The 11,847-nt window shown below is 34.7% G+C and overlaps 3 protein-coding genes and 1 non-coding gene across 10 annotated transcripts in view; 2 read left to right on the top strand and 2 right to left on the bottom strand.

The window, feature by feature from the left end:
• The first annotated feature begins 112 nt into the window (after positions 1-112).
• On the top strand, positions 113-1,421 carry LOC660070 (transcription factor E2F5). The gene is made up of 4 exons (XM_008200189.3): positions 113-415; positions 466-575; positions 629-1,185; positions 1,233-1,421. Exons 1-4 carry the CDS (start codon positions 308-310, stop codon positions 1,349-1,351), a joined length of 894 nt encoding a protein of 297 aa, XP_008198411.1. The 5' UTR covers positions 113-307; the 3' UTR covers positions 1,352-1,421.
• A 112-nt stretch (positions 1,422-1,533) lies between these two features.
• Positions 1,534-2,356, top strand: LOC103314354 (hypothetical protein). Of its 2 annotated transcripts, XR_010333247.1 has the most exons (3): positions 1,551-1,683; positions 1,734-2,207; positions 2,258-2,356. It is a non-coding gene; the product is annotated as a hypothetical protein (transcript). The 2 variants fall into 2 exon arrangements; XR_010333246.1 differs by lacking the exon at positions 2,258-2,356 and having other exon boundaries at positions 1,534-1,683; positions 1,734-2,164.
• Positions 2,285-2,915, bottom strand: mRpS18C (mitochondrial ribosomal protein S18C). Its single transcript, XM_966210.4, has 2 exons — positions 2,776-2,915; positions 2,285-2,726 (listed from the first exon to the last, which is right to left on the bottom strand). The coding sequence occupies exons 1-2, from the start codon at positions 2,804-2,806 to the stop codon at positions 2,362-2,364; spliced, it is 396 nt and encodes a 131-aa protein (XP_971303.1). The 5' UTR covers positions 2,807-2,915; the 3' UTR covers positions 2,285-2,361.
• A 2,741-nt stretch (positions 2,916-5,656) lies between these two features.
• Positions 5,657-11,847, bottom strand: part of LOC659812 (diuretic hormone receptor-like) — a 43,562-nt gene continuing 37,371 nt past the window's right edge. For 3 of the 6 annotated variants that reach the window (XM_008200125.3, XM_015983451.2, XM_008200126.3), the window contains exons 9-10: positions 9,064-9,230; positions 5,657-5,927 (exon numbers count right to left, since the gene is read on the bottom strand). In XM_008200125.3, coding sequence (XP_008198347.1) covers positions 5,756-5,927; positions 9,064-9,230 — 339 coding nt within the window. In that variant the 3' untranslated portion in view covers positions 5,657-5,755. Of the gene's footprint in view, positions 6,481-6,537; positions 7,597-9,063; positions 9,231-11,847 lie in introns of those variants that run through there. The other 3 variants (XM_008200129.3, XM_064360049.1, NM_001174077.1) reach the window with 3 other exon arrangements.

The raw sequence follows: 11,847 nt of genomic DNA, 5'->3' as shown, positions 1-11,847 counted from the left end.
ACGCTCGAAGCGCCCTCATCTTACTCTAGAAACCTGTAATTTTCGCCCATGTGCACACCTAGTCAAGATTAATCTGTGATCTGGGCGCTTTATTAATTAATTACTATATTTATTTGACCTCATCGTAGAGAAAGTGCCACATTTTTATTAATTAATTTGGTTGAATAGCGTCCGTTAGTAGTTCACGTCAATAAAATCGGCCTTGTGCACACACGGCCGCGCACTTGGCGTTATTTGCACTGGGTTATGGTTGAATTTTTTGACCCATTTCAATTCCCAACGTTTTGTAAGTAATGTGTGCCCCAAAATGGGCGAAAACCAGCAAAGCAGATTCGAGAAATCCCTCGGTTTACTCACCACCAAGTTTGTAAACTTGTTACAAAAATCAACCGGTGGTGTTTTGGACCTGAAAGTGGTAAGTTTGAGTCGCTTGACTAGGTTTTTTTGCAAGTTTTTTGTGGCCAGGCGGCTGATTTACTCGCCGTGCGGCAAAAGCGGCGCATTTACGACATAACCAACGTCCTCGAAGGCATCGGTCTGATCGAAAAGAAGAGCAAAAACAGTATTCAGTGGAAGTAAGTTTCTGTCCCTTGTGTGTGTTCTGTTGCGTTATTTTTGTGCTTGTGAGGCCCTACACGTACAAGGACGCGCTCCCGGGCTGCAACACGCAAGAGTTCGCCTTGAAAGTGACCAATTTGAAGAAAGAACTTGCAAAACTTGACGAGTTTGAGCAAGAGCTGGACAAACACAAGCTGTGGATTGAGCAAAGCATAAGGAACACGACCGAAGACATCCAAACCAAGCGCTACCTGTACGTGAACAATGAGGACCTGTCCAAGGTTTTCATGGAAGATGAGACGGTTATTTTGCTAAATGCGCCCACTGATGTCACCACGATTGGTTACCAAAAAAATGCAAACAATGCCAATTTTCTCAAAGTCCAGTCCAAGGGAAGCCCAATTATCGCAAACATTTTAAGTCTAGCCCCGGAGCCCGAAATTCGGGTTCCGAGGAAACGGCCCAAGGCCAGTGTTAAGACGGAAAGTGAGGAGCCAGAGAGCAAGAAAAGCCACTATGATGAGGACGTTCATGGTGACTTGATTGCGGCTGAAATACTTTTCAGGAAAATTTCTAGTGATATTGGCAAGGAGAGCAACGATTGTGAGGATTTACTGGCTGAAAAAGGTGATTCCCCCAATAATTATTCTCCCGTGTTGGTAATTTTTTTTCAGGGTTGTACCCACTGATTGATTTGAGCCCCTTGGGTTATAACCAAGATTACGCGTTCGGTTTGTTAGAAGAAGAGGGCATTAGTGATCTGTTTGACGTCACGTCGATTCCTGTACAGTAGCATTAATTTGGGTTAAAACTATTTGTAATAATTCATGATGTAGAATTTAATAAATTCTTTTTTCTATAAACGAAGTGTTTTATTTATTAAACGACTCATTGACGATAGTAATTTATTTGGTTAACATAAATAATAAAAATACGAGACCGCAAAAGACTTGGCACAAGTTTGAAAAACTTTAATTTAAATTTACCGCCGTTATGCCAAATGTTACCGGTTGATGGCGCCACATTTTCCGACTGCCGCCATTTTTTGTTTGTTCTAAAAAGGTTGATTTTAGTTTTATTATTTTAAATTATTTAAACATTATCACTGTTTTTTCCTAATGTGGTGTGCGTTATATTAATTTCTATGTTTTTTGCGCAATGTTTTCCTTTTTTAGGTTAGAATATGCCCAAGACACCGGGTAAAACTCCATCTCCTACACTCACACCTATAGGAAAGAAGAGACAAAGCATTTCCAAGAAACAATACACACCACTGAAAGAGAACAACTCAAACAGTGACGATTTCGAAAACTTGGAAAAAATTATTAAAGATAAAGAACAGCTTATAGATGAGCTAAAACGTGCTGAAATTTTTAAGAAGAAAAACAATCTCAAAGAATTGGAAAAGCTGACGGCTTTATGGAAAGCCGGCTGTATGTCTGCCTTAAATGACCTTTTGGCCTTGCAGCCCTACGGCATAACAGACATGGCAACGTTGCTCATGAGTTTGAACGTAGAGCCGAATTTAATTACGTTATCAGAGGATGGTGACTTAGTTTAAAGCTGTACTATACTTGAAAAAAAAATACAATATGTAATATGTGTTGCTGGTTGCATTTTACAGGCGTAAAATCATCTTTAAACACCTTGTACTTATTGAATGTATATATTTTGATAACAATTAATGAGGGATTTTAAGACCGGAAGAGGAAATGAAAAAACTTGCTAAAGTTAGAGAATGTCTTTATTACATATAAAAACAACTATTACTTAAATAAATACACAGATAAATATTAAACCTATTTAAAACCTGTGTGGCCTGATTGGATTGTCGGCATCAAACAACTTCGGGTCCTTCAAATAGCACGGTTCCTTCAAATACGTGGCCATGAGACCAGCATTTTGGGCCTTGATTATTTCCGCTTCAACCAACTTTTGTTGCGTATCACAAAGCCCAGTTATGTGTTTCCCATAAACACGTCCAGTGTATGGTGACTGGAATTGCGACAATAACTTCACGTTCTTGTAATTAGGAATAATTTTGTGGCGGCAGAGGAGGCACTGCTGTCTCTCCTTCTCAAAGGGGTTCTCCATGTCGAAAAGGGGCTCATCGGTGGTCGATTGCGTCCGAATTTGGGGCACATAACGTACCACAGAGCGCGAAAACACTAAAATCAATCATTAGTACCCCAATTTGGCAAAACCAAGCCCACAAACCTGAGTTTTGGCTCAAAAACTGGCGGAACATTTTTGAGGTTATAATCGTAGCGTTGTAAAGTGCGTTGGACCGAATTTGAATTATTGTAGAACGAAAAAATTATTATGCATTATTTCCACGCCCAAAACGTAAATTAATGTATCCAAGATTATTTAATAAAATGTGGTGCAAAATGGTTGTGTGTTTTATTTAAAAATAATTCGGTTGTATGCCCGGCCTTGGCGCGAACTTCAATTTTCTTTTTATGTTTTTTTGGATCATAAAACCATTTAACGATTGATTATATTATCCATGTTTGACGACGCGACTTTACTACAAATATTTAAATTTAGTGCCTCATGAAAATTATATAGCCAGTCGGTTTAATTAATTTTTGTGGGGCAAAGTTTAACTAAACCGTTGCAATTTAGTTATAAGTTAATTACCAGTTCGGTCACGACCTGTCACGATCCCACCGGATTAACGTCCAATTACGCTTCAATGAGGAATTTTCCGTTCAATAGCCCCTCAATTTATTTAAACTCGCCTTCGATTAAAATATTATCCGGCCATAAATCAAGCTTCTCAACTCTTGTAAACACGGCTTTGTGCTTGTAGTCTACAACAATAATTCGTGGCTGAAATTACGATCATAAATCCAAACTTGGCCGCTCGTGGCCGGAGGCACTCTTCAAACTCCTCAATTAATTAATACAATGGTCATTAATTCGCCCCTAATTTAGCTGACGGATTTATTGTTACACTTGAGATTAGTTTCAAGACGACAAAAATTCATGAATAATTAATTTATGGTAATGAGGGGCGCAGGCCGAGGGCCGTGTTGTTATTGTTGTGGAAAATTTGACTTTTATTCAAGATACAAGTATTGATGGAGAAAGGTCGACGATATCGTGTCTAGCGAATAACTTTTCTCGTTTAAAGGCGATATGGTGGATGCGCCGGGAGAAATTTATTTATTCGAAGCGATCTGGACAAAGTTTTGCCATGAAATGGAAAAATTATTATTTCGTTCAATTGTTCGGACGTAAACATTAACTAATCGACAAATAAATTGTTTGTTGTGCAGGTTTTTTATTTTGCAAAAATTAATTATTGATTAAAAAATGCAAAAAACACTAATTTGAAATTTGGGGTTTTTTGTTAAGGGGTTGGCAGTTGAAACAATTGGCGCGCGATTGTAAGATGGTGGTGCGTTTCGATCAAGCGAAAAAAAGTGTGAAAAAGTGGTTAAAAGTGGTGTTTGCTACAAGAAACTTGACTATTTTTCAGTTTTTGTGCACAAGTGTGATAAACTTTAACTTTCCGAGGTCTAGTTCTGGCTGCTGCTTGATTTTTTCCGGTGAGTACCTACTGCGTTTTCATTAGTTTAGTGTGGCTTAAGACCCGATTGTTCGTTTTATTGTCAATGAAAAGTCATTTCTGGCGAATTTTAATCAAATTCTGCGACTAATTTGTTGCAATAGTTCATTGACCTTAGCAATCGCAGGGTTTGGTAAACTGATAGAAAAAGAGGGAACGAGTTTTCCCCATTTAGAGGACGCTGTCTGTCTCTTTTTAGCACTGTATTTACCGACCCCTAGAAATGGTCCAAATCAGGTTTTCAACGCCGTTTAGTGAATTGTTTTATTGTCTTTTATTTAGTTTAAAGGCCCTTGGTTTTGTTTCGAATAATTTGTCGATTTCTGATTGGTGCTGAACTAATGAGGTGATTTTTTGCGGCTTCTGATTGGTGGAATGAATGAGGTGATTAATTGCGTCATCACAGCAACAGTGCCTTTGTTTTTTCGGATTTTTCTTTCGAAAATAATATTTTTTGGGAATTTGTTTGAAATGGTGTTTCCAAATTGTGAGATTTTCTGTTGAAAGCGGCTTGTGACTTTGAAATTGAGTTGGCAAGTGAGGATTTTACTCTTTTTGAAAAAAAAATGAGAAAACGGAGAAATTTGTTACAGAGTTTTTACCGATTTATTTGGAATTAATTGAACAAAAGTGGTTTTTTAGTTTTTATGTAGGTTTCTAAAGTCACTTAAAATGGATATTTTTTTGAAAATAGTAGCAAGCAGGCACAGAAGTTAAATTTTTCATACCTGTGGTGACTTTAGTACTGTGGTGTTTAGCACGTTTCTTCTGAAATTGAAATTTCTTAAAAAAATTGAACTGGTATGCAACCAACATTACGCAAGTGCACCCTTTATGGAATCATTCTTTTTTTTGTGGACTATTTTGACTTTATTTTATTTTAAAAATCGATTTGTTTCTTTGACGTTTTAGTGTCAAAAATAATATTTTGTAACTTTTCAACATTTATTTGAGTTTTGAGAGTTTGAATTAGAGTTTTTTCAGGGACACTAGATTTATTATACTTAATTTATTTTTATTATAAGTCAATGTAGAAAAATACTGAAAAAATTTAGTAACGCTAGTTTCTGTCTTATTATTAGTTTTAGTGATACAGAAAAAATGTACTTTTGGTAGACTCACCCTGTATAATCGTCGCAAAAAGTCCTAAATATTGTTTTCTATTTTAACTGTTTTTTAATTAAATACGTCTTGAAATTCAAATAAATGATGAATGAACTAGTAATTCAAAAATATGATATTATTATTGACATTATAAATTGTTTATATTGACATAATAGATAATAAATCAAATTTAATCTACCACCAACTACGATAATCCATTACTGTGTAAAAATAACATTGACTTTTTCAATTTGTGTCTTTTTTTGCTTTAATGAACCTTGACCGTTGCTCGTCCGTCCTCATCCTCATGTTGAAATTACAATAAATTGTTTTAAAATGTGCATATAAACGACGCGGAATATAAATTCGATGAATATGCATATCTCGCATCCGTCACCTGAAATAAAACTACCCCAACACCGAACAAAAATATTTAATATAATTAGAATAAAAGTGCTACAGCGACCCTGTTCACAACTCAGTAATAAGTCTTTGAAAAAATCACAAAAAAACAGCCTAAACGTTGCCTCCGCCATAGCTGGGTCTTGGAGGGTGCAGGAAGGGGCTCCTGCTCTGCGCGCTGCCGTTGGAGGAGGGCCTGGTGCCCCCGTTGACGGTGACCAACGTCGTGATGGTCACTTCGGAAGTGCACGACTCCCTTTTGTGGTACGTCGGCTGACTGTACAGTCTGTATCGAACATGATTGCAGGTCAAATCAATACACTTTGCCATGCAAAGAACGACGACGAGTGCTCGCACTTTAGGCCAGTGAAAGAAGTTTTCGAAGCAAAGTGTTGGGGCAAACTTGCATTTTTGATTAAGTTACTGTGAAGGAGTTAAAACGGTTAGTCAAAGAATTTTTGCAAAATAAAAGCTTGAAACAAATAAAAAAAAGTTCTTGAGTTTTTTGATAGTATTCAAATTAACAGATAACGTGTTCAATTTTAAAATATCATCATAAACACTTGGTTCTTGTGTAAAATTTTCTGCTGAATCCGAATCCGAAGGCCGTTTTTGGTTTTGAAAATGCGAAAAATTTACAAAAACTGGCAAATTGGATAAAGATAACTGGATAAATTTTGCGTTTACATTCTCGTATTTTTTGTGGGTAAAGCTAGTTTTACATACTTTACAGTAACTTATATGAAAAAATGCAAGTTTTTCCTCGACATTTTGGTTCAAAGCCTTATCTGACTGGACAATAAAGAAACGTAGTTGCGTCCGACATGCCATGCATTCACCTAAAAACGAGAATTATTCGGAGCTGGAAAGGAGAAGGCATGCAGAAATAAAACCAATTATGACAAATTAAAAGTTTATTAAATGCAGTGACAGTGATGATAATACAGGTACATTAATAGGAATGTGGGCCGGGGCTGCCAAAGGCCGGAGAAAGATATTAATGTTGCATGGGAAAAGCAGATTTTTCAAACAGTATGACGAGGAAACTTGCAATTTAATTATTGATTCCACGAGTTCTCTCTACTCATGTCGGAGACGAGTTAAATATTCACCAAGTCGTAGGCGAAACTTTGGGTAAATAAATATTGTTCAGTTTCGTCGTCGGGCAAAAAATTAAACGGCGTGTTTGCAACATCAAAGATCGCAAAATTAATTAGTTCTTTATTTTTGTATTAAATTTGTTTCTAAGGAGTGTGGTTAATTTACAAAACAAAACATTTTTTCATACAGGGTGAGTTTAGGAAAAGTAAACTAAATAATTCACTATTTTTTATTGATGAAAATAAATATTTGCGTCGTGCCCAAGTGCCAACATTACGTGTTATTACAGACGCAATCATTCCGAATAAATATTTAACCAGTTAAAATAAATTTCGCCTTTGTATGAGTGTTTAAAATGGTCCATAAATCAAACCCCGACTTTTGGACCTCCTCCCCGGAATATAAATACATAGTTTAGCTTGGCCTTTGGTTAATTTAAAGAGAAAGAAGAAAATAAATGAAACAAACGCATTCAACATGTTCCATATTTTGTCATGAATCGAAGAAATTATTATTTTTTCCACTGTTTTCCTGTGAGACTCGCCGACGTCGTCTCCCTTGCCAATACACAACACAAAAACATGTAAAAATCAACGTTTACGCAATGTTTTTCCAATTCAATTTGAGAGAATATGAAACATTTGAACACAATCCCGGCTCCCATCCAAAGCACACGTTAGACCAGCGGCAATAAGGAACTCCAAAAGAAGCGTCCCGTTATTATTATTATGAAATTGTTTTCCGTGCAAAGCCCTCGGGATGGACGATCTTAACGGACGCTTCCGTTGACGGGAGGAGAGACTTTTCCTTCGGCATCGACATCGTCCGGCATTACCAACGTCCATTCCGTGTTTCTGACAAATAACATGCCCATGCAGATTGGATTAATTGGGACAAAGGATGGGAGATCATCCAAAATTATTTCTTAAGGCTGGCGTTTTGATTTTTAGAACTACCTCGTAACTTTTTTGAATAAGCCACATTTTTTTCATTTACTTTCATTAATTTTTTTGTAGTATACGAAAGGTACACAATTTTTGTATCTTTGTCTTGGTTTTGGAGTAAAAAAATAATTTAAATACACGTATCAAAATTTCAGGGGTTTGTCAGTTAATATTATTATATATCTCGATTTTTTCCATTACACATGTTTTTATTGTATTGTACAGTCACCTGAAATTAAAATGACGCGTCCATAACGCCAGACCTAGATTTGAGAGAAGTTCGACAATTTTGTTTACGATTTTTTAAAATGTTTTTTTTGAAATGGTGGGTGGGACAAACGATAAATAAAACAATTATATATAAGTTGGCGTCAAAAAATAAATATGTTGTGTGCAAATTTAATTAATAATCAGTTTGTCGTCTAACAAATAAACCTAGCAAAAAATTTGGACAATTTTGGCAAAATATTACGTTTTTGGGTAAATAGAAAAATGTTATTTTTGAGTTTTGACCCAATTATAGGTGATTTTTCGGTTCAGTTTATTTAGGAAAAATATTCAAAAACGTGTTGAAAAACCTAATTGTCATTTTTCAGCTTAATTTTGATTTATTTTGTAACATTTAGACGTTTTTTATGGACGCGTCATTTTCATTTTAGGTGACTGTACGTGTATATTATACTCATATACTCATTTGACCTAAAATTATGTGATATTTTACTTTTCATGCATTTAAGCATATTTTGGAACTAAAATCTACTTTTTGTGAGATTCCGCTGAAACTGATCAAAAATTCATCAAATAAATTAAATCGATAACGAAAATTTTTGCGCTCTTAAAGCGTTTTAACCTCGGCTTTAACTCGTTTTTTCGCTAGAAATGTAAAATTTCGTTGAAAATAAACCAAAAATTTTAAGCACACTTTGAGGGGAATATAATTTTTTTTTATAGTTGAAAAATTAACAACTTTTGGGCAAAAACTTGGCAAAAATAAGCCAAAAACCGGAAAGTTTAGTCAAAAATGGTGATATTTTTTATTATTTTAACACTTAAAATGCGGTCATGGCTTTATTTAATTCAGAAAAAAATTCGGAAAACTGGAAAAAAATTTACTACACCAGCCTTAATTGTTGTAATCGCTCTTGGACGATCTTGCATCCGCTGTTTATTCAGTGACAGACAAATAAGCGATAAAAAGCCGAACATGCGGACGTGATCCATCACCAGCTCTCGATATAAACCCTCTCACAAAAAACCGCCAATGTCAAAAGTGAGTTATTACAAGAACTGCTGACTTGGATCCTCCCGACTTGAGATCACTCAAATCGAGCCAAACGTGATTGTCCCCAAAGAGTCATTGAATATTTTTTCCCTCACCGTATACTCTCCGTGCGTGACCTGGGGGACCAGTCCTTGCTGCGACTCCCCGAACGTAGTCTGGATGGGCCCAGAGATCGTCGTGTTTTCCACGTTTCGAAGTGGTGGCGGACGGTGTTCTGCACCTCCGTGTTTAAGAAGCAGTAGAATAGAGCGACAGTGAAGCCCTGTAATTGCAACCGAATAGCTTTGGCAAATTGGTGGATGCTCGTTCAATGGCTAAATCGACGAGATTGAGTGGTTTTAGAACGGTCGGGAGGACTAACTATTGTAATATTAATGATGCGGCCGAAGCGACAGCAGATTGAGGCATGTCGGACCAAGGGGTTGCCACTGAAGGCAATCATTGCGACAACAAGGGCGCTAAAGGTGCCACAACTAACATAATTAACCACTGTGAATATAATAATAATTAATAATTTAAATGTGGCTGTTTCTGATAACAATTCTACTTGCGATAGTAACACAAGGTGTGCTAAAATGATTTACATCTAGTTAACTATGAAGGTGTACCGCTCTGCTCAATTGAATACGCTGTCAATGCATGTCAAAACTGTCAGTTACAATTCAAAAACTGAGAATAAATTTCATTTAACTTTACATTTACATTCAAAAACACTTTTATTAACGATACTTTTTTTGAACTGGAGATTTAATAAATGGAGAATGGCATTATTAGATTCTGAATGCCTGTCATTAGTTTTATAAAGCGGCAATCTTGATTTTATATAAAAATTTGCAGGCAACTAAATGAAAATCATTTTAACACACTTTGTATTTATAAATACTTCTTTCACATATTTTCGAAACCTTTTAGATTTCATTTTGCCTAATTCTAAAATGCATTTTTCTTTGCACTATTTTTACACATAATTACACAGTCTGTAAAAAATCATTTTTTTTTCTTTTTATTATTATGCGCAATTGTTATAAATCTATAAATTTAATAACAAAAATTATATAATTTTTTAATAGATTTTTTTTTAGAGTGAACTAAAAGTAATTCAAAAAATTCATAGTTTTGTGATTTTTGTTATTCGTTAGTATTTTTTTATCTTCGAACTAGTCTATTTTATTTTTTATTTTTTCTAGATTATACACTATTTTTTTAAATTCTTTGAAAGTTTCGTTTAGAATTTTTTACTAGTTTTTAGTAGTGTTTATACACTTTTTTCTTTAGATTGTTTTATAAATCCGTTCTAAATTCTCCTTTAAATTCTATTTTGCGTCTGTTCAAAATTTTTTGATGGCTCCGTTTAAAATTTTTTCAGATTATTTTTTGGCATTGTTTCAGTGCTTTTAATATTTTTCTTAAGATTCCTATTTGTTTTTTTTTGTAAAATCTTTTCTAGATCTGAGGTCTTGATTCATTTTTAGATTACTGTACATTTCTATCTTTAGATTTCGTTATAAATTCTTCTTCAGATGTTTGTTACTTTGTTTGTAATTATAATTAATATTTATTATCTATAGACACTACCCAAAATTATTTTCTACACTTTTCCATTTTTTTTATTATTAATTCAATTTTTTTCTTAAATTGTACTTTGCGTTATTTAAAAATTTTTCGATAGTTTCGTTCAGCATTCTTCTAGATTTTTTTTACTTTTTTTCTAGATTTTTCTTAAGATTGTTTTAAGCTTTTGTAGCCTAAAGCCTGAACTTTTCTTTACATTTCTTCACAGAACCATCTTTTTACAATTCTTTTCTAGACTCTACTAAGAAAAATTATAAACACGTATAATCTGCAAATTCACTTTTTAAAAATTTTTAAATTTTTCTTTTTTTTTAGAATTTTGTCAGGTTATTCCTTGGCGTTATTTTTTAGCATTAAGTTCAAAACACTCAAAATAGTTGGCTGATTCTAAAAACTAATTTTTTTCCAGACTATCCTAAATATTTGGAACAATATTGTCTAAAAATTCTTGACATGGTGTTAGAATTTACCCTGTTTTCGCGTAATTTTAAACGGATTTCTCGAAATATTCCTAGAATTCGCCATATTGGCAACACTGAGAGTGGCAGTGAAACATCCGTCTCGGATGATTATTAGTTTGTGAAAATCTAATTCAGGCGAGATTATTTGCGAAACGGCTTCAAATTTCATTACCGTTGTCTTCCTTGACACAATTATTAATGCGCAAATGAAATTTCCTTTTGTAACATTGTGTCTGTAAAAAGCTGCATCAAGTTGCAAAGTTTAAGAGTGCAGTAATCCCGAATCCCATCCGGAGAGTAATAATTACGTCGTCGTCTTTGCAATGCAGCGTTTTTCATAAAAACTCCCAGAACAAGCTCTATGAATTTTTGAAAGGCTCTCTGATGGATTCCTTCAAAGGTACAGTTTAAATGAAATTTTTATTTATTCATTTAAGCAACTGATATTTTCCTTTGAGACGTCACAAATGTACAGCGTTAAATTTTAATACGACAACAACGCACCGAATTTTTTTCTCTCCAATTAACCATTAGCCTAATTGAAAAATTCGTATGTGCCTGACAAAGGGCACGTTTCATGTAAAATTCTATTACGAGCTGAAAGGTAAAAGCATTATGTATTCAATTTTTCAGCGAAAAAAGCATATTTAATTACGACGCAAAGTAAACACGACTCGGAATTATTTGCTTAAAGAGAGACACTGAGACTTTAGAGACGAATTCGCTAATCCGTCTCAAGTGGTTTGACCTCATTAAAAAATCGCCAAACATCGATTTATTTTGCTTAAATTTCGGGCGAAAAGTTTTAAGCTCTCAAGCTCGCCTCCTCCTAAATATTTCACTTAC

The sequence above is a fragment of the Tribolium castaneum genome, chromosome 2 (genome assembly GCF_031307605.1).
Source record: "Tribolium castaneum strain GA2 chromosome 2, icTriCast1.1, whole genome shotgun sequence".
NCBI lineage: Eukaryota > Metazoa > Arthropoda > Insecta > Coleoptera > Tenebrionidae > Tribolium > Tribolium castaneum.
Note: the sequence above shows the minus strand (reverse complement) of the source record. Positions and strands in the feature narration are given on the sequence as shown.

Bases quoted from the DNA above. Each gene is read 5' to 3' on its own strand.
- mRpS18C (XM_966210.4), bottom strand. From the start codon at position 2,806: ATGTTCCGCCAGTTTTTGAGCCAAAACTCAG. The intron at 2,727-2,775 runs GTTTGTGGGCTT...GATTGATTTTAG, and splicing joins GTTTTTGAGCCAAAACTCAG to TGTTTTCGCGCTCTGTGGTA.
- LOC660070 (XM_008200189.3), top strand. From the start codon at position 308: ATGGGCGAAAACCAGCAAAGCAGATTCGAGAAATCCCTCGGTTTACTC. The intron at 576-628 runs GTAAGTTTCTGT...TGTGCTTGTGAG, and splicing joins AAAAACAGTATTCAGTGGAA to GCCCTACACGTACAAGGACG. The intron at 1,186-1,232 runs GTGATTCCCCCA...ATTTTTTTTCAG, and splicing joins GGATTTACTGGCTGAAAAAG to GGTTGTACCCACTGATTGAT.